Genomic DNA, 25,965 nt, shown 5'->3' on the forward strand with positions numbered 1-25,965 from the left:
AAAATTCACAGCTCTTGAGGCTGTACAAGAGCAGCCTGTAAGCCCCGGGGCCATAGTTTGCCAACCCCTGCTGTAGGGCATAAAGAATGGGAGGGATTTTTTTTTTAATTGAAGTATAGTTGATTTACAATGTTGTGTTAATTTCTGCTATACAGAAAAGTGATTCAGTTATACATATATATATATACATTCTTTTTTTCATATTCTTTTCCATTATGGTTTATCACAGGATATTGAATATAGTTCTCTGTGCTATAGAGACCCTGTTGTTTATCCATTCTGTATATAAAAGCTTACGTCTGTTAACCCCAGCCTCCCACTCCATCCCTCCTCCACCCCCCTCCCCCTTGGCAATGTTCTCTATGTCCGTGATTCTGTTTCTGTTTCATAGATAGGTTCATTTGTGTCATATTTTAGATACCACATGTAAGTGATATCACATGGTATTTGTCTTTCTCTTTCTAACTTACTTAGTATGATAATCTCTAGGTCCATCCATGTTTCTGCAAATGGCATTATTTCGTTCTTTTTATGGCTGAGTAGTATTCCATCATTGTATATATGTACCACATCTTCTTTATCCAAGAATGGGAGGGATATTGTCCCACAAAAGTAATTATTCATTCAGCTTCTACGGGAAACATTTGCTGAGTACCTAAGTGCCCCGCCCTGAGTCAGCTGCTGGGTAGAGAGTGGTGATCAATACATGTGGATTTACCCTTGTAGAGCTTACTTTTTCATGGGAGGAACAAGCAATCAGAGAATCAAACCCATTTATTTATAAGACATTTTATGTTGTTAAAGACAAGTGGCCACCTGAAGAAGACATGCCCATTGGATAGTCCAGATAGTAGAGGTGGAGTTATAGGAGGGGAACCTTATTTTCTGCTGCATCTCAATATCATTTAATCTGTCCCCTCAGTCTTGATCTCCAGGTTCATTCTTTGCTGGACAAGAGAGACCATCCATACTTCTGCACCAGATCTTCTGTTTCACTTGTAGTTCCAATCTGTCTTGTAATCGCTTTGTCCCACCACACTGAAGCCTCTAGTCCCACCTGCCCTGGGTCCCACTCAAGCCTGACAGTGTAAGAACTTAGGTTTTCAAGATTCAATCACCAAATTGTTTCCTTCTTCCTATTCTTTAAAATTTTATTGAAGTATAGTTGATTTACAATGTTGTGCTAATTTCTTCTGTACAGCAAAGTGACTCAGTTATACATACATACATATATATTCTTTTTTCATATTCTTTTCCATTATGGTTTGACACAGGATATTGAATATAGTTCCTTGTGCTATATAGTAGGACCTTGTTGTTTATCCATCCTATATATAATAGTTTGCCTCTGCTAATCCCAAATTCCCATTCCTTCCTGCCCCTCCCCCCACCCTTGGCAAGTCTGTTGTCTATATCTGTGAGTCTGTTTTTGTTTCGTAGATATGTTGATTTGTATCGTATTTTAGATTCCACATATAAGTGATACCATATGGTATTTGTCTTTCTCTGTCTGACTTACTTCACTTAGTGTGATAATCTCTAGGTCCATCCATGTTGCTGAAAAATGGCATTATTCTTTTTGATGCCTAATATTCCATTGTGTGTGTGTGTGTGTATACACACACACACACATACACACACACACACCACATCTTCTTTATCCATTCATCTGTTGATGGACATTTAGGTTGTTTCCATGTCTTGGCTATTGTAAATAGTGCTGCTATGTACATAGGGGTGCATGTATCTTTTTGAATTATAGTTTTGTTAGAGTATATGCCCAGGAGTGGGATTGCTGCATCATACGGTGACTCTAGTTTCAGTTTTTTGAGGAATCTCCATACTGTTTTCCATAGTGGCTGCACCAATTTACATTCCCACCAACAGTGTAACAGGGTTCCCTTTTTTCTGCACCCTCTCCAGCATTTGTTAATTGTAGACTTTTTAATGATGGGCCTTCTGACTGCTACGAGGTGGTACCTCACTGTAGTTTTAATTTGCATTTCTCTAAAAATTAGCGGTGTTGAGCATCTTTTCATGTGCCACTTGGCCATCTGTATGTCTTCTTTGGAGAAATGTCTATTTAGGTCTTGTGCCCATTTTTTGATTGGGTTGTTTTTGTTGTTGTTGAGTTGTATGAGCTGTTTGTATATTTTGGAAATTAAGCCCTTGTCAGTCACATCTTTGCAGATATTTTCTCCCATTCTGTAGGTTTTCTTTTTGTTTTGTTTATGGTTTCCTTTGCTGTGCAAAAGCTTGTAAGTTTGATTAGGTCCCATTTGTTTACTTTTGTTTTTATTTCTATTGCCTTGGGAGACTGACCTAAGAAAACATTGGTACAATTTATGTCAAAGAATTTTTTGCCTATGATCTCTTCTAGGAGTTTATGGTGTCATGTCTTATGTTTCAGTCTTTAAGCCATTTTGAGTTTATTTTTGTGTATGGTGTGAGGGTGTGTTCTAACTTCATTGATTTACTTGCAGCTGCCTAACATTCTCAGCACCACTTGCTGAAGAGACTATCTTTTTCCCATTTTATATTCTTGCCTCCTTTGTTGAAGATTAATTGACTGTAGGTGTGTGAGTTTTTTTCTGGGCACTCTATTCTGTTCCATTAATCTGTATGTCTCTTTTTGTGCCAATACCATGCTGTTTTGATTACTGTAACTTTGTAGTATTGCCTGAAGTCTGGGAAGGTTATGCCTCCTGCTTTGTTTTCCTCAGGTTTGCTTTGGCAGGGTCTTTTATGGTTCCATATAAATTTTAGGATTTTTTGTTCTAGTTCTGTGAAAATGTCAGGGGTAATTTGATGGGGATTACATTAAATCTGTAGATTGCTTTGGGTAGTATTGCCATTTTAATAGTATTAATTCTTCCAATCCAAGAGCATGGGATATCTTCCATTTCTTTGAATCATCTTTAATTTCTTTTATTAATGTTTTATAGTTCTCAGCATATTAAGTCTTTCACCTCCTTGGTGAAGTTTATCGCTAAGTTGTTATTTTTTTTTTTTTGATGTGCTTTTAAAAGGGATAGTTTATTTACATTCACCTTCTGATATTTCATTGTTAGTGTAAAGAAATGCAAACAGTTTCTGTATGTTAATCTTGTATCCTGCTACCTTGTTGAATTTGCCTATTCGTTTTAATACATTCATGTATCTTCCTCCAAAATAGTGATTTTTTTTTTTCTTTTGGTTGCTGGAATTCTGATGTTTGGGGGTACTTTTCATGTTTTTAGTGGCATCAAATAGATGTAAGACCTAAGGCTTTCATCTAGAATAGTCAGTGGAAGTTGGCATTTCCACTTAGAACTTCCCTTAAGAGTAGGTAGTTAATCATAGGGCCACTTGACATCGTCTTAGTTTCATTTCTCTCTGTGCTTCATTAAGTGAAGGCATCAAATACCATTTAGGTAATGGATTCCCTTTGATAGATTATCTCTGTTCCACCTGGACTGTATTCTCATCACTTTTTAAAATACACCGCCAGGGCTTCCCTGGCAGTGGTTGAGAGTCTGCCTGCCAATGCAGGGCACACGGGTTCATGCCCCCGTCCGGGAAGATCCCACATGCCGCGGAGCAACTGGGCCCGTGAGCCACAATTGCTGAGCCTGTGCGTCTGGAGCCTGTGCTCCGCAACAAGAGAGGCTGCCATAGTGAGAGGCCCGCGCGCTGTGATGGAGTGGCCCCCACTTGCCGCAACTGGAGAAGGCCCTCGCACAGAAACGAAGACCCAACACAGCCATAAATAAATTAAATAAATAAATAAATAATTTAAAAAAATAAAAAAATAAAAAAAAATAAAATACACCGCCAGTGGGTGAATACTGCCAATTATATAATTATGAATCCATCCTTGGACGTGATGTCTGGTCCCAAACCACCTACCCAAACTTTCCTCTCTCTTCCTTTGTGCACAGTTGTCAGTTTGGGACTCCTGCTCTTCCTCAGGTAGATCCTGTACTCTTACTTCTTCACATAACATTCCTTCTGCCATCACTGACTGCTTCCCATCCTTCACTGGCCAGCACACAGTCCTTACCACTGTGCCATCCCTGTCTCTCTGTCTTTCCCACACTCCAGCATAGATGGGGGCACGCATTAGCTTCCATCCCAGACTGCTGGATGTTGCCAGGCAGGTGTAGACACATCCTAACTTCTCTGCTGGGTCATCCCCGCTTTGAGGGCTGTCCCATCCCCTAGTAGGACCTCAGTAGTGCTGTGTTTAATGAATGAATCTAGCTTCTGAGCATGAGGACTGCTCCTTAGTGGGCACGTTTGAGAGAAAATGAATGGCTGATAAAGTAATAGAATTCTGGCATCCGTTCCCACTGGAGACAGTCTCGCACAAAGCTCTCCCTGAACTATAACTATGTTTTCCTGACTCTTGCCCACTGAGCATCTCCATCCACGTTCTTCTTCCCAAGAAGAAAACTATTTAACCAGAGCCAACCAAGGCCAGCTCATGAATCAAAGTTTGAGGAACAAGACATTGTAGTTACTTAGCTGGTGATAAGGGCTCTTCTCCATCCCCCACAGAGCCTGCCTCAGTGGTCCCAGTCAGGAAACTGGCCTGCACTTCCTTCTATAACTTCTCTCACTAATGTTTCCATTATTGCTACTAAATATCCCTGTTCTATGAAGCTATAAATCACATGACACTGAAAAGAGAAACATTAGGGGGATATAAGGTAACTGACTTCCAAAGAGACCAGTAGGCCCAGAGCTGATGTTTCGTGGTAGCCTGGGTGTTGAGCAGAACAGGACAAGTTAGAGTTTACAAAAGAGCACAGACTGCGGCAGGACTGTGGCTGTCTCTTTGTTTTCACCAGATACCATATACATGAGCACTTTGGAGGCAGGAGTTGTCATTTTCTATATTCCCAAAACCTCCTGCAGTGCTTGGAGCTTAGTGAACACTCAGTAAATGCTTCATCCATTTATTCAACACTTATTAAGGCCCTCATGTGTGCTAAGCGCTGGTTACAGTCATGGAGAAGAAAGGCATGGTCCCTGGCAGCATGGAGCTCTCAGTCTGCTGGGGTGGGGAAAGTAGGGAAAGGCAGATATGAAACCAATAAATGGAGTCATAGTTATTTAACTCAAATTGTGCTCACTTGTTGCACAGGAAAAATGTGGCATGCTATGGGAATATATAAAATAGAATGTTTTCCTAAATTTCCTTTAGGGAGTGACGTTTAAGCTGAGTTTTGTGGGTTTTTTTTGTGGGTTGTTGTTTTTTTTGTTTGTTTGTTTGTTTGTTTTTAGCAGAGAAAGATGTATTGCAGGGCCAAGCAAGGAGAACAGGTAGCTCATGCCCACCACCCCCCCAAAACCCCGAATCTCCCAAAGGGTTTCAGCAAAGCATTTTTTAAATTGAAGTATAGTTGACTTACAATGTTGTGCTAATTTCTGCTGTCCAGCAAAGTGATTCAGTTATACATATAGGTACATCCTTTTTTTAATATTCTTTTCCATTATGGTTTATCCCAGGAGATTGAATGTAGTTCCCTGTGCTATACAGTAGGAACTTGTTGTTTATCTATTTTATATGTAATGGTTTGCATCTGCCAACCCCAAACTCCCAATCCATCCCTCTCCCACCTCCCCTACCCCTTGGCAACCACAAACCTGTTCTCTGTGTCTGTGAGTCTGTTTCTGTTTTATCGATAGGTTCATTTGTGCCATATTTTAGATTCCACATGTAAATGATATCAGATGGTTTTTGTCTTTATCTTTCTGATTTACTTCACTTAGTATGGTCATCTCTAGGGCTGTCCATGTTGCTGCAAATGGCATTATTTCATTCTTTTTTATGGCTGAGTAATATTCCATTGTATATATGTACCACATCTTCTTTATCCATTCCTCTGTCGATGGACATTTAGGTTGTTTTTATGTCCTGGCTATTGTGAATAGTGCCAGCAAACCATTTTTAAAGACCAGGCGTGGGAGGGGCATCCCAGGGTATGTGATTAGCTCGTGCACAATTCTCTGATTGGTTGATGTTGAGTTTTGATTTCTAAGATGAGTTTTGAGGGAAGAGTAGGAGATATGGACTAGATGGCCAGAGGCAGGCAAGGCTGGACAAGTGCACAATAGCATCCATGCCTGTAATAAAAACTCACCATATGTTGTCCACAAAAACTATGCTGAAGGTAAAACCTACGATGCTTGGGGTGTGGACCACTTCCTTCCAGTGCACACCTGCTGACCCAGCTCCTTCTCTCCTTTGTTTCCACCTCAGAATACGCCACCAACAACCCCGACTTGCTGTTGGTCATCTTCCAAGTGACAGGTGTCAGCCTCCTGCCGCCACTGGGCATCGCCATTGCTGTCATCGTTACCTTCTACTGCTACCGCGTCCACCGGCAGCAGAAGCTGAGCCCGGCCTGGGACTCAGGCAAGCCGCGCAAGCTGATGGAGTTCAGTGAGCACCTGGCCATCATCCTGGAGGATGACCGCTCCGACATCAGCTCCACCTGCGCCAACAACATCAATCACAACACAGAGTTGCTGCCCATTGAGCTGGACACCCTGGTGGGCAAAGGGCGCTTCGCTGAGGTCTACAAGGCCAAGCTGAGGCAGAACACGTCTGAGCAGTTTGAGACTGTGGCCGTCAAGATCTTCCCCTATGAAGAATATGCCTCCTGGAAGACGGAGAAGGACATCTTCTCAGACATCAACCTCAAGCACGAGAACATCCTGCAGTTCCTGACAGCTGAGGAGCGCAAGACGGAGCTGGGCAAGCAGTACTGGCTGATCACTGCCTTCCACGCCAAGGGCAACCTGCAGGAGTACCTGACGCGCCACGTCATCAGCTGGGAGGACCTGCGCAGGCTGGGCAGCTCGCTGGCCCGTGGCATCGCGCACCTGCACAGCGACCACACGCTGTGCGGCCGACCCAAGATGCCCATCGTGCACAGGGACCTCAAGAGCTCCAACATCCTGGTCAAGGGAGACCTCACCTGCTGCCTCTGTGACTTCGGCCTCTCCCTGCGGCTGGACCCCACTCTGTCTGTGGATGACCTGGCCAACAGTGGGCAGGTAGGGCAGCCCCGGCCCCCTTGGGCCCCTCCCCTTGCTACTGGCACCCCTCCCTCTCATCTCCATCAGCCCTGCACTCTGACACTGGTCCAGGGAATCCAGTTAATCCTGACTGCACCCCGCTCTCGTGCCAGGGTACCTCTGCCAACAAGCAGCATTTCTCTCCCTGGTTCTCCAGATCCTTACCAGCTTAGGACAGGCATTTCTCCTTGAGTCAGTCCTCATTTCTCTTCCATTTGGACATTATTTTCCTTTGCTTCAAACACTGCTAGTACTGTATCTCTATCTTTTTCCTGTCTTAGGGTTGTACTCAGCCCTTGCTACTCTGTAATCTTGGTCCTTATATTGGTTTTTTTCTTTTTTTTTTTTAAACCATTTTAGAAGGCAGTCTCCTTGAAGTCCAAATCCACATCTATTTGGTCACATCCATCACAAGGCCTTGAACAGGGAAAGTGACCAATAAGTATTTGTAGAGTGAGTGACAGACTGGGTGAAGGAAAAGTTCCTCTTTTGAAGCATCTCACAGATTAAAATTGAAACCTTTTTGGTTAAGGAGCTATCAGATACTAACATTACCGTCATTCTTTATGTTTCACACGCCGGAAGCTTGGCTGTGGATTAGAGTGAAGTGTTGAGAGCGCTGTTGTTTCCTCTAACCAGGCTGAGGGGAGTGCTTTTGAAGCATCTAGTCACTGCTCAGGCAGCTCTCCGGGTCCATGGCCACACATCCAAGTGTAGGGATAAACATGTTGAAACACGGACAGATTACTGTGCCAGGGTAACAAGTCATGCAATGACCTATTAAAAAGAAAAATTTCTTCTAATTTATGCCAATAAGAAGCGTTATTTGGGGTGATATTATCAACTCACTTGACGTTCCCTGGATCCTTGGGAAGATAGGACTTCACTGTTATTTAGTCAATCTATACAAGCTACATTATCAAACATTCAAGCGATTTTTTTTCCCCAGAAGCATTTCTTCTGTGTTCCTATGTATCTCAGTGTTTTCATACTACCAGTCATCGTTCAAATAAAACTACATAGCATGCCCATCAAAATTATAAAATGACCAGGTTTGGGCTCTTAATGGAAATACTTTCATACAATTCAATTTAGCAGAGATTTTATGTAATTATACGACATCCTCGGCACACTAGAATGTGCCATGGGGTAAACAAAGAAGATTAAGACAATTCTCAAGTGACAAAAAATTAATGGTAATTATTATTTCACCACAAATCTTGGAGTTACAAGGGTGAAAAAATATTTAATTTGCAAAAACAAAAGTCAGCATCAAAAATATCACTGATGTGGTCACTCAGGTTCTCTGCAAGGATGTTATTGTATACGTGATACGATGACATATGTCACGGGGCTAAACAAAGCAGCTCTGGGGTTTGGCATTTCCTTATTGTGGCATTTTTTTCTTTATATTCATTAAAGGGTTTTCAGGGAGAGAACACCTATTTTTTAAAAAATAATTACATAAGCTGTACCTTTCTGTGCAGGTCTCGTTACTTTTAAAAGCATTGTGCTTTTTAAAGGTCAACTACCCGTGTAGGGGACAAACATCAGCTATATTTTGAAAATAGGTATGCAGCTGGAATTCAGTGATGGGCCTCAATGTCTGTTTTTGCTTTAGGTGGGAACGGCGAGATACATGGCTCCAGAGGTCCTAGAGTCCAGGATGAATCTGGAGAATGTCGAGTCCTTCAAGCAGACGGATGTCTACTCCATGGCCCTGGTGCTCTGGGAAATGACATCTCGCTGCAGCGCAGTGGGAGGTAGGCATGGACACCGTCGCGGTGCAGTGGTGCCTCACGCGCCTTCGAGCGTGATGTCGCGCTCTTTGCTTCAACACAGTTCCAGGGATACAGAGCGCTCATTGAGATCTGGTAGGACACAGCTATTCCAGAACGATCCGGAATGGTGCTAAAAAGCCTAGGTTTTATAGCTGAAAGCCAGGTTTGGAGCATAAAGCATTTTATCTCCTTTCCTGAAGTTTATAATTACTTTTCTCTTGACCCATCGTGCCACAGATATTTACATATCTGGCAAGAGATGAACACTAGTAATATTCATAAGAATTATTTCTGCTTATCAAATGGGTACCATGATTCAGAAAAGTATCTGACTTTTGTTTCATTTTGTATTTTAAGGTTTTTCAGAATTATATGGTCCAGGAACTGGATTTGACTCAAAATTTACTTTTATGGACATAACTTTCCTTTGTTGAACAAAACAAGCAAAATGGTTTGACATATTTGTTTAGGTTTTGAAAAATCTAGTGAAGAGAGGTTATTGAGGAATGCAGTATTCTTCAGGGGTACAGGGGGCTGTCATCGTTTTAGAGAGCATTGTCCCCTGATCTTCTTGGAGATGGGATTGGCTGATGTCTACATCACTTTATCCTTTTCTGACCCTTCTCTCAGTGGTTTCCGTCAGGGTCTTAGGTCTCACCTTAGAAAATTGATATATCCCAACCTGGTCCTGGCTAGATGCTAAGTCAAGCCAAGCTAACTCCAATTTTAACCCTTTGTTTTGTAATAATGTTAGACACACAGAATCACTGCGTGAGTAGCACAGGGAGTTCCCATATGCTCTTCACCCAGCTTCCCCTTGTGCTAACACCTTACCTAAACCAAGCACAGCTGTGGAAGATTGGACATTGACATTGGTACCATGTCTTTAATTAATCTATAGGACTAACTTGTATTTCCAAGCCCCTAGTAATGGGGAACAGGATCCACCCCAGGATTCCACGTTACCTTAGCCACCAGGCCACCTCAGTCTCCTTTGATGTGTGGTGGTTGCTCAGTCTGTGTTTCTTTCGTGACCTTGACACTTGGGAAGAATTCAGACCGGGTATTTTATAGACTGTCTCTCACTTTGGGTTTCTCTGATGTTTTCTCATGATTAGATTGAGAATGTGCATGTTTAGGCAAGAATACCACAGAAATGATGTTGAGCCCTACTCAGGGTGTCACATGTGGGTGGAGATGCCAGTGTGCTGTCCAATCTCATCACGTGGTGAAGGTGTCTCCACATTTCTCCCTGTAAAGATACTACCTTTTCCATTTGTAATTAATACAAATCTTGTGGGAAGGCACTTTGACCTGTTTCTACTAAACACCTGTTTAGTACGGAGACTAAACCTGTTTTTTACCATAATTTTACTTGCTAATTCTAGGGTCCATCAGTAGCTCTTGCCAGCTACAATTATTACTGTAATGTTTGCCTAATGGTGATTTTCTGTTTTTCTTATCCCTTCTACATTTATTCACAGATATTCTGCTTATGAAATATCTGTCCTTTCTCTCACCAACCCCTTTTATTTGTTCATTTTACTATGTATTTATGAGTATGAAGTTGTGGATATTTATCTTATTCTATGGGTATTTAATATTATCAATATTTATTTTGTTGCTTAGGTTATAACAGCTTTGGTCACTGGGCTAAACTACCTAGCATTTTGCTCCAGGTGGATCTGGTTGGCACCATTTCCTGCTCTGATAATTCCTCCTTTTGAGAACTTTCTTAGCTGACTCTCTAGGGTGGGTCCTGCTGGGAGCCTTGCTGTCCCATCACCTGTTTCCCTGGGTCCCTGCATGGAGATGGCACTTCCTGTCTGGCTGACCCTGTTATTTTCTGGTTTCCTGGCTGAGATATCTTCCCCCGTAGCACTTCCAAAAGTAACAGTTTTTTCTTGCACAGTGAAATTTGTTTAATCAAGTTTCAGCCACTGAGAATCATTTTCTGCTTGAAAGCTTTGACAGCTCGAAAATGAGTCCTTAGACCAGACCAGTGTGAGTTGTGTCAGAAGAGACAATGATGCTGTTGTCACCGTCTCAATAAATTTACCTCGTCTTCGGTATCTGTCTGTCTTATCCTTTCAAGCCCGTCATTCTATAAACGTGAGCTGGAAGACTGTGTCTTCCCCTCTGGCAGTGCCGCCAGCTTCTTAAGGCCTGATGTGAGCTCCCTGCTTCCACGGTTATCAATGACTGACGCCCTTTCCTGTTGATATTTGCTGAGTGTGGAAGAATTCAGGCTAATGGGGAAGAACCGAGTTCACCAGCTTTTACAAGGTCTAAAAACGGATACAGTATAAATAAGTTTTCCCAAGGAAGGAACAGGGTCCCATTTGTTCAGCAAGCCTCAAAAAACCTTTCATAACCTTTAGGATAAGAACAGACAGCTTTAGGGAACCGGAAAGAGGCCATCCCGGTTTTCATTTTGTTTGATCTTAAGCCCACAGTACTGTTCCTCCCATCTCCGCTCAGGCTGCAAAAATCAAAGTTCTTTGTCTATCCTCACTTTTGTCCAGCAGACAGCCCTTCACTTGATTAAGTGCGTGAACTCATGTATTAAACCCTTTCTTTTGCCTTCTTTTAAAAGTACTGTTTTTTTCTGTTTTGTTTTGTTTTCTGTTTTTTTGTGTCTGTGCTTCAAAAACCGTGAAGGCAGATTTTCAGCGTAGTCTTAATTACAGAGACTTTTCTTTTATATTTAAAGAGCCCCTTAAAGGGTACATTAAAGTTAGTACCTTCTAAGGGAAGTTAGGGCTGTTCCCTCTAACCTGCTGTACAAACACAGATGGAAGGACAAGTATTTCCATGAAGAAGCTTGCTGTCTACTGATGAAACAGACTTTTTTTTTCTCCTTTACTTTTAAAAACTTTGCACATTCAGACACATTTCTTACCTTACACATAAAATAGACAATATCCCTCTAGTTGATATTACGCTTTAATTTATACAGAGAGAGGGCAGGATATAAAAGGGCTTTCCTGAAGCTTAAACTTCTTTCTGTGAATTGAAATACAGCGTATGTAATTACTATTTTTCATGGACAGTCTCATTTCAGAAAAGGAAATGTGGAAAATGCTTACCTCAGTGTGATGAGTTATAGATTGATATTTTATTTCACAATATAGATCCACTGATATTCTCTCCCATTTATTCTGAGTAGCAGGACATCTAACTGAATGAAGCAGGAGACTAGGCATCAAAGGACGGTCTTGCAGGAGGAGAAGGTGAAATCCCAGCTTTCCTGACTCGAGTGACTCTGTTCTGCTCTCAGGGCTGAGCCCAAACTCTTGGCGTGGATGCCCAGCAGGCCTCGCCTGCTTCTCTCTGCGTTTATCACAGGTCTTAGTGCTAGGCTTTGTCTCGTACTATTTACTGGGCCTGGAACACTGAAGGAGACTTTTTTACAGGCGAGGCAGGGGACAAGGGACTGAGTGCCCAGATTGGCTAAAGGGAGTTCAACAGTAGGGTCAGGCAAGGAGGGTTAAGTCAGCTTTCAAAGGAACAATGAGGCTAAGAAGTGTCCTCTCTGTGCAAGAAGTACAGAGGAAACACAAACAAGAGACAACACAACACTGGAGAAGCCGCACTCTTCTCAGGTGAGAAAATGCAGAGGTGGTAATAGCACCCTTTGGAAGCCAGCTGGTCCAGCTCCCTTACCACAAGATTCCACCTAGGAGCTCAAGAGATGGGTTGTCATAATTGAAGAGAGTTGTCAAAAGGGAAAGACTTTCTGGTAGAAGTCGGTTTGGTCCAGATGAAGAAGGCCACCAAGAAACGATAACTACCGTTACATAAGCAATTGCTTCATGGAACAACTCATTCCATCTACCAAGGACTCTTTGAAGGGTGTGCTGTTACTAGCCCCATTTTACAGATGGGAAAACTGAGGTTTTAGGAGGTGGGAAAGTTGTGGAGACAGGCATCAGAGCCCTGTTGTCTGGCTCTGGCCCCCAGGCCCTAACCTTCCTAGTACAGTGTTGGCCTGACCAATGGAGAGCATGTATAGCCCATGGCAGCTAGGACTACCATTATTAATTTTACAGAAGGGGGTAGTCAGTGCTACTCTGTGTATTGTGGCCTTTGACGCAAAGCCTTTCTGGAAGCATCTGGCAAGACAGTCACACACTTGGGGAACATTCAGTGATGGCTTCACTTCTGAACATTTCCAGTGGTTGACTTTCCTCTCACCTCTGGGTGAGTCTCTGTTAAAAGAATCCCAAGGCTATTAAATGCTGTAGTGTGTTACAGCCTCAGTGCCTTAAAGTCTGAGATAACTTCCTTATCCTTATTTCTCTGAAGATATATCTATTCATTCTTTCATTCACTAAACCAATATTTATTGAGTACCTACTGCATGGACGGCATTACTCAAAGTGCTGAGGGTACAGAGACTCTCAGGAGATGGCAGAGTAGAAGGATGTGAGCTCACCCCCCCTCACAATAACACCAAAATCACAACTAACTGCTGAACAACCATCGATAAAAAAATGCTGGAACCTACCAAAAAAGATATACTACACCCAAAGACAAAGAAGAAGCCACAACAAGACAGTAGGAGGGATGCAATCGTGATAAAATCAAATCCCATACCCATCGGGTGGGCAACACACAAACTAGAAAATAATTATATGGCAGAAGTTCTCCCACATGAGTGAAAGTTCTGAGCACCACATCAGGCTCCCCAGCCTGGGGGTCTGGCATCAGGAGCCCCCAAAGCATCTGGCTCTGAAGGCCAGTGGGGTTTGATTGCAGGAATTTCACAGGACTGGGGAAAACAGAAACTCCACTCTTGGAGGGTGCACACAAGGTTTCGTGCACACCAGGACCCAGGGGAAAAAGCAGTGACCTCATAAGAGCCTGGGCCAGACCTAGCTGCTGTTATTAGAGGGTCTCCTGTGGAGGTAGGGTGTGGCTCTGGCTCACTGCGGGGACAAAGACACTGGTGGCGGTAGTTCTGGTGAGTACTCATTGGCGTGAGCCCTCCTGGAGGCCGCCATTTTCTCACCAAGACCTGGCCCCACCCAACAGCTTGTAGGCTCCAATGCTGGGACCTGGGCGTCCACCTCAGGTCAAACAAACAACAGGGTGGGGACACAGCCCCACCCATCAGCAGAAAAGCTGTCTAAAATCTTCCTGAGCCCATGGCTTCCTGCTAAACACACCCCTTGACACAGCCCTGCCCACCAGTGGGACAAGACCCAGCTCCAGCCACCAGTGGGCAGGTACCAGTCCCTCCCACCAGGAAGCTGGCACAAGCCCATTGAACCAGCCTTATCCACCAGGGGGCAGACAGCAGAAGCAAGAAGAAATAAAACCCTGCAGCCTGTGGGACAGAAACTGCAATCACAGAAAGTTACACAAAGAGATGGCAGATGAATATGTCCCAGATGAAGGAACAAGATACCCCAGGAGAACAACTAAGTGAAGTGAAGATAGGCAATCTACCTGAAAAAGAATTTCCATACACCACAATCAAGTGGGATTTATCTCAGGGATGCAAGGATTTTTCAATATCTGCAAATCAATCAGTATGGTACACCACAATAATAATTTAAAGAATAAAAACCATATGATCATCTCAATAGATGTAGAAAATCTTTTGACAAAATTCAACACCAATTTATGATGAAAACTTTCCAGAAGGTGGGCATAGAGGAAACATACATCAACATAATTAAGACCGTATATGACAAACCTACAGCTAATATCATGCTCTGAGGAAATGCTTTCAGCTTTTCACTGTTAAGATCAGGAACTCACCTGATGTCCACTCACCACTTTTATTCACCATAGTTTTGGAAGTTCTAGCCATGGCAATCAGAGCTGAAAAAGAAATAAAAAGAATCCACATTAGAAAAGAAGGAAAACTATCACTGTTTGCAAATAACATGATACTATACATAGAAAATCCTAAAGATGTTACCAGAAGACTACTAGAGCTCATCAATGTATTTGGTAAAGTTGCAGGATACAAAATTAATACACAGAAATCTGTTGCATTCCCATACACTAACAACAAAAGGTCAGAAAGAGAAATTAAGGAAACAATCCCATTTACCATCACATCAAAAATAATAAAATACCTAGGAATAAACTTACCTAAGGAGGCAAAAGACCTGTACTCAAGAAACTATAAGATGGTGATGAAATAAATCAAAGATGATACATACAGATGGAAAGATATACCGTGTTCTTGGACTGGAAGAATCAATATTGTCAAAATGACTGTACTACCCAAGGCAATCTACAGATTCAATGCAGTCCCTATCAAATTACCAATGGCATTTTTCACAGAACTGGAACAAAAATCTTAAAATTTGTATGGAGACACAAAAGGCCCTGAATAGCCAAAGCAATCTTGAAAAAGAAAAACAGAGCCAGAGGAATCAGGCTTCCTGACTTCAGACTATACTATAAAGCTACAGTCATCAAAACAGTATGGTACTAGCACAAAACCAGAAATATAGGTCAATGGAACAGGATAGAAAGCCCAGAAATGAAACCACGCACCTGTGGTCAATTAATGTACAACAAAGGAGGCAAGACTATACAGTGGAGAAAAGACAGTCTCTTCAATAAGTGGTGCTGGGTAAACTGGAATGCTACATGTAAAAGAATGAAATTAGAACATTCTTTAACACCAAAAATAAACTCAGAATAGATTAAAACCCTAAATGTAAGACTGTACACTATAAAACTCTTAGAGGAAAACATAGGAAGAACAGTCTCTGACATAAATTGCAGCAATATCGTTTTTGATCCGTCTCCTAGAGTAATGGAAATAAAAACAAAAATAAACAAATGGGACCTAATTAAACTCAAAAGCTTTTGCACAGCAGAGGAAAACATAAACAAAATGAAGACAGCCCACAGAATGGGAGAAAATATTATTTGCAAATGATGCGACTGACAAGGGATTAATCTCCAAAATATACAAGCAGCTCATGCAGCTCAATATCAAAAAAAAAAAAAAAACCCAATCAAAAAATGGGCAAAAGATCCTAAATAGACATTTCTCCAAAGAAGGCATACAGATGGTGAAGAGGCACATGAAAAGATATTCAGCATTACTAATTACTAGAGAAGTGCAAATCAAAACTACAATGAGATATAACTTCACACCAGTCAGAATGGCCATCACCAAAAAGTCTATAAACGATAAATGTTGGAGAGGGTGTGGAGAAAAGGGAACCCTCTTGCACTGCTGGTGGGAATGTAAATTGGTGCAGCCACTATGGAGACCAGTATGGAGGTTCCTTACAAAACTAAAAATAGAGCTATCATATGATCCAGCAATCCCACTCCTGGGCATATATCCAGAGAAAACCATGGGTCAAAAGGATACCTGTACCCCAGTGTTCATTGTAGCGCTGTTTATAATAGCCAAGACACAGAAGTAACCTAAATGACCATCAACAGATGAATGGATAAAGAAGATGTGGTACGTATATACAATGGAATATTACTCAGCCATTAAAAAGAATGAAATAATGCCATTTGCAGCAACATGGGTGGACCTGGAGCTTATCATAGTAAATGAAGTAAGACAGAGAAAGACAAATATCATATGATACTTCTTATATGTGGATTCTAAAAAAAATGATACAAATGAACTTATTTACAAAACAGAAACAGACTTAGCAAACACACTTATAGTTACCAAAGGAGCAAGGTTGGCCAGCAGTGGGGGATAAATTGGGAGTTTGGGATTGACATATACACACTACTATATTTTAAATAGATAATCAACAAGGACCTGCTGGTGGCTCAATGGTTAAGAATCTGCCAATGCAGGAGACACGGGTTCGAGCCCTGGTCCGGGAAGATCCCACATGCTGTGGAGCAACTAAGCCCGTGCGCCACAACTACTGAGCCTGCACTCTAGAGCCCGTGAGCCACAACTACTGAGCCCGTGTGCCACAACTACTGAGCCTGCGTGCCACAGCTACTGAGCCCGCATGCCACAACTACTGAAGCCCGCACACCTAGAGCCCATGCTCTGCAACAAGAGAAGCCATAGCAATGAGAAGGCTGCGCACCGCAATGAAGTGTAGCCCCCGCTCGCTGCAACTAGAGAAAGCCCGCATGCAGCAACAAAGACCCAATGCAGCCAAAAATAAATAAATTAATTAATTAAAAAATAATAATAATACCTGAGAAATGTACAGTATGACCTCAAAGGGAAAAAAAATACTAAGCACAGGGAACTCTGCTTAGTATTCTGTAATAACCTATAAAGGAAAAGAATCTGAAAAAGAATAGATATATGTATATGTATAACTGAATCACTTTGCTGTACGCCTGAAACTAACACAAATTCTAAATCAACTATAGTCCAATTTAAAATAAAAATTAAAAGAAAATGCTAAGGATGCAGTAGTGAAAAAAAAAGAGTCTCTGTCCTCAAGGGACTGGGTGTCTAATGAAGAACTACTATGCTAGAAAGACAAGTACTGCATGAATAGATATGAAATCATAACTTAAGGGCTGGGGGTGTGTATGATGATTGCAGAAAGAAAAACAAAATAGAGTTAGGGGATAGCTAATAACAGGGGTTGTTATTTCAGGCACTTGGGTCATCTGAAAGTATAGAAAAGAGAAACCAAGAAAATAGGTTTTTCAGAGTTGCTTGAGGAGGGAACAAATGGAAGGAGGTGGCCAGTGTGTTACTGTTTTATAAAGAAGGAGGAAAGCCATGAACTCACCATCCCTCCAGGACAAATCAGGAGAGTTGTTCTCTTCTACAAAGAAGTCTCTGTCCTGGCTTTCGGCTTGTCTGGTGTCCATGCAAGTGTTTGCACCGTGTGTGGTGTGTGGGAAGCGGAGGAAGGTGGGTCCTTCAGGGCCCCCTCTGGGAGCACAGCAGGCACAATAGTCATGTCACCCCAGCCAACTGGGCCCCCAGGCTGGCTGACTTCCAAATCCCTGGCCATGTCGGCCTTTGAATAGCAACTGACACACAGCAGCCAGCTGAGCAAGTATTTTCACAAGAGGAGAAACACAACCCCAGCTTGCTGCAGCCTGTAAGGCAGACAAAACGTGCAAAAGAATCAAAAGGAGAGGAGGGAAGAAAATAAAGAGGGGTGGGAGAGGAGTGAGGAGAGCCCGGGATCGCAGCCTTCATCTTCCTGCATTTCCAGGCAGGATAATTTGGAAGGAAGGCAGATATAAAAGTCAGGGTTGTGCTCAGGGGAAAACTGCCAACAACTTCACGGCTCTATGAAGTTGGAACCACGATCAAAACAGCAGCTGCAGACCAGATGCTGACTTTCAGGGAGTGAGCATCTCCGCTGCCTGGGTCCCCTCTGAGCTCCAGAGCCGGAGACGGCAGACTTTCTCCTGAGAGCCTCCAGCCAGACAAAGAGATGCTGTGGGGCCGGGATGGGGCGGTGGCCCTCAGTGAAAGGACTGCGGGGAGGACGGGATGGGGGTGGGAAGAAAAGCAGAGAGATCTAAAGGTTTCTTAGAAGAGAGGCTGTGTGAGGCCCTCAAGGAAATCCCAAGGTCCCCGTTGCGCCTGTAGGGAGGCAGCCAGCTGAGGCGCGAGAGGGAGCCTGGTCCCAGCAGGTGGTCCTGCCGTTGCGAGCAGGGTGTCTGCCTTGGGTTGGGTGCCTCGGGCCCTGGAACAGGAGCCCGAGCTGAGCATTCTGTAGGAAAAAGAGGGCAGGAAAAGCCACGGAGAGAAGGAACAGGCAGTGAGTCAGGAAGGGGAGGGAGCTGATGAGCCCTGTGCTACCAGGCAGGTCACCACGGGGACAACCAGAGCATGACCCCACTGGGGACCCTGGCAGTGCACAGAGCCCACGTGCACCTCAGCATCACACCCCTGGCTCAAGGAAGCCCGGTTTATCTTCCAGCCCCCATCTGCTGCTGATTGAGGGCTGCCCTTGGGGCACGTTGGGAGGATGAACCCTAGTCGCCAGCCTGACCCTCTTGGATTTGAGCCAGTGTGGGTGCACAGGGTGAGTGCTGAGTGCTGTGGCCAGCGTCCTAGGGTAGTGAGCGTGCCCTTGGCTGGCATCCGCGGTTCGGCATCTGCGGATACAGCCACTCACGGATCTTGTACTGTGTTTACAGTCCATGGTTGCTTGAATCGTGGATGCAAAGCTCTCATATACAGAAGGGCAAATATGGGGCTTTTGCATCTGCAGATATTGGTATCTGCCTCTGGTCCTGGAACCAATGCCCCACAAGTACCGAAGGAGGACTGTGTTAATGATGGCCAGCACTTGCGCTTTCTCTTGTTTTGTGGATACAGAAACTGAGGCACAAAGAGTTGATGTCTCTTTTCCAAGTCCTCATCTCTAGTTTATGACGGGTCTGGGGTAAACACAACGAATAATACCCCTACTTATGATGCATACCGTTAGCACTTCTTTTTAAAAGTGCTAAACTCGATCTTACTCTCTAAGCTGTTTGCTTTTTTTCTTAGAGGTATTTCCAAAATTTTTAAAAGATGGTATTTATTTTAAAAGATGGCACTCTCTGAACTAACCCCACTCACCTTTTGACTTGCTTTCTCTGCAGTTCTTCACATTATTTGATCAAAGGCACAAAAAGAAAAATGCAACAGTCTTATTTTTCTCCATCTCCACCACCATCAGCCTTATCCCAGGGGGAGCTCTGGAGCATGAATTGCACAGTAGTCATCTCCTCTAGAGGCAAGACAGACTGTTAGAACTCCTGTGTTGACCCAGCAATCCCACTACCAGGCATATACCCAGAGAAAACCATAATTCAAAAGGACACATGCACCCCAATATTCATTGCAGCACTATTTACAATAGTCAGGACATGGAAATAACCTAAATGTCCATCAACAGAGAAATAGATAAAGAAGATGTGGTACCTATATACAATGGAATACTACTCAGCCATAAAAAAGAGTAAAATTGGGTCATTTGTAGAGATGTGGATGGACCTAGAGACTGTCATACAGAGTGAAGTAAGTCAGAGAGAAAAACAAATACCGTATATTAACGCATATATGTGGAATCTGAACAAATTGGTCTATACGATCTTATTTACAAAGCAGAAATGGAGACACAGATGTAGAGAACAAATGTATGGATACCAAGGGGGAAGTGGGGGGGATGAATTGGGAGATTGGGATTGACATATATACACCACTATGTATAAAATAGATAACTAATGAGAACCTGCTGTATAGCACAGGGAACTCTACTTAGTGCTCTGTGGTGACCTAAATGGGAAGGAAATCCAAAAAGAGGGGATATATATATATGTATAGCTGATTCACTTTGCTGTACAGTAGAAACTAACACAACATTGTAAAGCAATTATACCAATTAAAAAAAAAAAAACTCCCATGTTAATTCGTCATTGGCTACAGACTGCCCTCCAGGCCAGGAAGCTCCCATCAACCAAGGGTAATTCTACATAGAAGGGAGAAATTGTGACCCCTTACAACTCAGCGTTTGCAGCAGCTCGGGGCTGGTGTTCTTGGCTTGGTAAAGTGGGTCTAGGCAGGCTGCCAACCACATCTGCTATGGCAGCCAAAAGAGTTGGAAATGGAGAGTCAGTGGACTGATACATTGTCTAAGGAGCAGTTTATGTCATATGCAAATCATATTACACTAATATATTATATTATATTATATTATATTATATTATATTATATTATATTATATTATATTATATTATATTATATTATATTATACATACCTCAGGGCATGGCACTAAGAGAGCATCATTATTTGATTAGATTGAATTACAGGATAGCTCTGGAGGGGAACATGGAGGTCATCTAGTTCAGCCCATTCATTTTATAGAAGAGAAGATTTAGGTCAGAGTAAACCCTTACTGGGAGCTTAGCTCTTGCTGGAATTCAAGCCAGCTCATATTTATTGAAAGCCTACTGTGTATAAGGCACAATTTCAGCAGACACAAAACTCAGCCTCTGCCTTAGGCCTTAGGAGTTTACAGTCCAGTAAAAGATAAGGGACTAGAAGAAAGAAAGAAGGTGTATAAATACTATGCAAATCAAAGTTCAGATCTCACCCCAAGAGCAGTACAGATTAAGTGCTATGGGCACTTGAAGGCAAATGCAGACACACAGAAGGATGGTTTGTGCTTGTCTCAAAGTGGTGGAGGAGGGGAGGCCTTCATCCCAACTAAGGAAAAAGAAAATACCCTGCCAGCTCTTCTAGTTGGGTGAGGCGGAAAAAGATAAATATGCAAGTAAGGTTCTGGGAAAGGGGGAAGATCAAATAAACAAGAACAAGCCATCTCTTTTCAAAATGTCATTTCGCCTTAAATGCCTCTTCAATTCTCAGCCTGGAAGGGCAAATTATTGAAAGTTTCACTCATTAAACAGGGTTATTTTGAAGTAAAGGCCAAAGGTACTATTTATTTTGGAGGAAAATGGCGAATCCAGCCCACTCTTCCCTTTTGGCTCAGGCATGTTTCAGTACTGGAGTGATTTTATTTTCTAAATTGTCCTGTGATGCACTGACATGGGTATTGTCCCACCCACTTAAATTAGTAGATGTTCTAATATTCACCCAGAGTTTATGCATTGGCCACTTTGGATAGGATCTAAGATTAATTCACTCATTTGCTCAACAAAGCATTTATTGAGAGCCTGTTGTATGGGAGGCCCTGCCTTGGGTGCCAGGAATACAAGCATGAGAAAGGGACTCTGAACCTGCCTGCAGACGCTCACCGTCTGGTCGAGTGAGACAGATAAGCAGTGGCTGTACACCCTAAAACAGAGCTCTGCCCCCAGACGTCTAATAAAGAATGGCTCTGGGGATATTCAAGGAAGCTTCTATAACGATATCGACCCTAGAACATGAGGGGAGATCAAGATGGCAGAGTAGGAAGACCCTGAGCTAACCACCCCCCATGAACATGTCAAAACTACCACTACATATAGAGCAGATCTCTCTGAGAATGACCTGAAGATTAGCAGATCAGCTCTTCTACAACAAAGGCTATAAAGAAAGAACCACACAAAGTCAGGTAGGAGGCGAGGACAAGTGATCTCATCCAGACCCACACCCCTACTGCATGACCCAGAAGAGGAGGGAGTATCACAAGCTCAAGGATCCTCCCTGGGAAGCAAGAGGTTTGAGCCCCATATTAAGCACCCCAGCCCTGGTGTCTGGCACTGGAAGATGAGTCCCCTTGGCTGGTTGGAAAACCGGTGGGGCTTACCAGAGGACTGTAAGAAACCGAGACCCCACTCTTGAAGAGCACACAGACAGATTTGCTTGCTCCCGGCCCCAGAGCAGAGGCAGCATCCCAGGAAAAGACACGGTCCATGCTCACTTCAGAACCAGCTCTCCCACCAAAGCCACAAAGAGCACATGCAGACTGCATAGGGATGCACACAAGGATATGCCTTCAAGATCAGGGTAGATAACTTTTTCACTTAATTTAAGAGAGACAAACAGAAATAGTCAAAGTGAGAAGACAGAGGACTCTATTTCAAATGAAGAAACAAGATAAAACCCTAATGAAACACAGATAAATAATTTACCTGATATAAAGAATTCAAAGCAATAGTAATAAAAATACCTTGATACAAATGAAAATAAAAACACAACTTTTCAAAAATCTATGGGACATAGCAAAAGCAGTTCTAAGAGGAAAGTTTATAGTGATACAGGCCTACTTCAAGAAACAAAAATCTCAAACACCCTAACTTTCTACCTAAAAGACTTAGAAAAAGAAGAACAAACAAAGCCCAAAGTCAGCAGAAGGAAGGAAATAATAAAGATCAGAGAGGAAACAAAATAGAGATCAAGAAAACAATAGAAAAGATTAATGAAACCAAGAACTGGCTTTTTGAAGAGAGAAACAAAATGGATAAACCTTCAGCCAGGCTCACCAAGAAGAAAAGAGAGAGGACCCAAATAAACAAAATAAGATATTAAGGTGGAGAAGTAACAACTGATATCACAGAGATATAAGAAAATCGTAAGATAATACTACTAACAGTTATGCCAACAAATTGGACAACATGGAATAAATGGACAAATTTCTAGAAACATACAACCTGCCAAGATTAAATCAAGAAGAAACAGAAAATTTGAACAGACCAATCACTGGAAGTGAAATTGAATTTGTAATTAAAAAACTCCCAGCAAACAAAAGTCCAGGGCTGGATGACTTCACAGGTGAATTCTACCAAACATATAAAGAAGAGTTAATGCCTTTATTTCAAAAACTATTGCAAAAAAATTGAAGTGGAGGGAACACTTCTAAACTATGAGGTCAGATTTACAATTTACAAATTCTAAGAGGTCAGCATTACCCTGACACAAAAACCAGACAAAGGCATTATAAAAAAAAGAAAATTACAGGCCGTTATCCCTGATGAACATAGATCTTCAACAAAATATCAGCAAACTGAATTCAATAGTACATAAAAAGTCTCATACATCGTGATCGTGTGGGATTTATTCCAGGGGTTATGGATGTTCAGTATCTGCCAATCAATCAATGTTTTATAGTACATTAACAAAATGAAAGAATAGTCATATGATCATCTCAATAGATGTAGAAAAAGCATTTGACAACATTCAACATCCATTCATGATAAAAACTCTCAACAAGATGGTATAGAGAAAACACACTTCAACTTAATAAAGACCATTATGATAAAGCCACAGCTAAATAACATTATACTCAATGGTGAAAAGCTGAAAGGTTTTTGTCTAAGATTAGGAACAAGACAAGTATGCCCACGGTTGTCACTTCTGTTTAACATATTATTGGAAGTCTTAGGCACAGCAGTCAAACAAGAAAAAGATATAAAAAGGCATCCAAATTAGAAGGGAAGAAGTAAAACTGTCACTGTTTGCAGATGACATGAAACTATATGTAGAAAACCCTAAAGACACCATCAAAAAACTATTCGGAGTAATAAATGAATTCAGTTAAGTTGCAGGATACAAGATTAATATACAGAAATCTGTTGCATTTCTGTACACTAATGATGAACTATCAGAAAGAGAAGAAACAATCCCATTTATAATCAAATCAAAAAGATTAAAATACCTAGGGATAAATTTAACCAAGGAGGTAAAAGACCTGTACTCTAAATACTATAAGACATTGAAGAAGGAAATTGAAGATGATACAGATTAATAGAAAGATATCCCATATTCATGGAATAAAAGAATTAATATTGTTAAAATGTCCATACTCTTCAAAGCGATCTACAGGTTTAATGCAATCCCTATCAAAATACCCATGGCATTTTTCACAGAACTAGAACAAATAATCCTAACATGTGTATGCAACCACAGAAGACCCTGAATAGCCAAAGCAATCTTGAGAAAAAAGAACAAAATTGGAGGGATCACACTCCCTGACTTCAGATTATACTACAAAGCAGCAGTAATGAAAACAGTATGGTACTGGCACAAAAACAGACATATAACACAGCTCAATGGAACAGAATAGTGAGCCCAGAAATAAACCCAGACACTTTTGGTCAATTAATCTACAACAAAGAAGTCAAGAATATACAATGGGGAAAAGACAGTCCCTTCAATAAGTGGTACTGAGAAAACTGGACAGTTAAATGCGAAAGAATGAAATTAGAACACTTTCTCATACTACATACAAAAGTAAAATGTATATGTGTGTACACACAACACACACACAAAACGGAATATTAGCCATAAAAAAGAATGAAATTTTGCCACTTGCAACAACATGGATGGTCCTGGAGGGTATTATGCTTACTAAAATAAGTCAGACAGACAGAGAAAGACAAATACTGCTTGATTTCACTTACATGTGGGATCTACAAAATAAAACAAGCAAAACAGAAACAGACTCACAGATACAGAGAACAAACTATGGTTTGTTGCCAGAGGGTTAGGGGTGAGGGGGATTAAGAGGTACAAACTACTAGGTATAAAATAGATAAATTACAAGGATGTAATGCACAGCACAGGAAATATAGCCAGTTTTTTATAATAACTTTACATGGGATAGAATCCATAAAAATATTGAGTTACTATGTCGTATACCTGAAACTGATATAACATGGTAAGTCAACTAACTATACTTCAATAAGAAAAATTAGAAGAAAATCAGCAAACTGAATTTCCCTTAAAAAAAAGAAGAAAAGATTTTGTCCTTAGTCCTGAAGGACCTGAAGTCCTAATGAAGTGTTTACATCATCCTTCATTATTTTCTTTTTAGCAAGTATCACTGAAGGAAAGTTACCTTTTTAAATTTTGTTTGTTGCTGTTATCAGTCTCTCTCCTCTGTCATCTAAAACAGCATTTCTGAACCTCTTTTTCATTATTACTATTGCAAGGAGCCTTTGTAGACATTTTTTTCTTAATCACTACTCCCCATGATTTTTTTCCCTGTGGGAAAATTATACATGATATAAAGTTCACCAGTTTAGCCATTTTTAAGTGGTTACAATTCACAACTTAAGTGGTACAGTTTGGTAGCATTAAGTACATTCACAGTGTCATGTAATTATCACCATTATCCATTTCCAGAACTTTTTCATCCTCCCCAACTGAAACCCTGTACCTATTAAACAATATCTCTCTACCTCTTCTCCCCCCATCCCCTGGCAACCACTATTCTGCTCTCTGTCTCTGTGAATTAGCCTGTCCCAGGTACCTCATATAAGGGGAATCATACAATATTTGTCCTTTCGTGTCTGGCTTATTTCACTACGCATAATCTGTATTGTAGCATCTATCAGAATTTCATTCCTTTTTTTATGGCTGAATCTCCCCGAGAAATTTAATACCACGTATTAAATCTATTTATGTACTGTCGACCTTTGTAGGGCTACAAACCATTGTAATATGTAAGATTTTTCTACCTCCCAGGAACCAGGATCGCCCCCATTGAGATGTCTGCATTAAAACCTGAATCCCCTGACCTTGTTGGTCTTGTTCTCCGCTCTGTCCCCAGCTGTTAGGACATCGTGGGCACTCAACAGTCATGTGTTGAATACTTCTCAAGCTCCTTCCACAACCCCTCCTTATATTTGAACCCACAAGAATTAAAAATTGCCCTTAGTGTAATCACAGGTGCATCACACTCAGTGTCTCAGCTGTGCACACCCTTCTCAAGGGCCCTGTGTTTGCCTGCTCTC

General features: G+C 41.8%; 1 protein-coding gene and 1 long non-coding RNA gene across 7 annotated transcripts in view; one reads left to right on the top strand and one right to left on the bottom strand.

Annotated features, from left to right (window-relative positions):
* Window positions 1-25,965, top strand: part of TGFBR2 (transforming growth factor beta receptor 2) — a 94,846-nt gene that overhangs the window by 63,464 nt on the left and 5,417 nt on the right. Inside the window, exons 4-5 of the mRNA XM_082415119.1 lie at window positions 6,248-7,047; window positions 8,690-8,831. Coding sequence (XP_082271245.1) covers window positions 6,248-7,047; window positions 8,690-8,831 — 942 coding nt within the window. The remainder of the gene's footprint in view (window positions 1-6,247; window positions 7,048-8,689; window positions 8,832-25,965) is intronic.
* The window catches only part of LOC309638784, an 88,853-nt gene extending 62,888 nt beyond the window's left edge, over window positions 1-25,965 (bottom strand). For 2 of the 6 annotated variants that reach the window (XR_014251287.1, XR_014251289.1), the window contains exon 1: window positions 14,634-25,965. This is a non-coding gene — a long non-coding RNA (uncharacterized lncRNA). Of the gene's footprint in view, window positions 1-7,422; window positions 7,846-8,837; window positions 12,245-14,633 lie in introns of those variants that run through there. The other 4 variants (XR_014251290.1, XR_014251291.1, XR_014251288.1 and 1 more) reach the window with 4 other exon arrangements.

Source organism: Balaenoptera physalus (assembly GCF_965194825.1).
Source record: "Balaenoptera physalus genome assembly, chromosome: 11".
Lineage (NCBI taxonomy): Eukaryota > Metazoa > Chordata > Mammalia > Artiodactyla > Balaenopteridae > Balaenoptera > Balaenoptera physalus.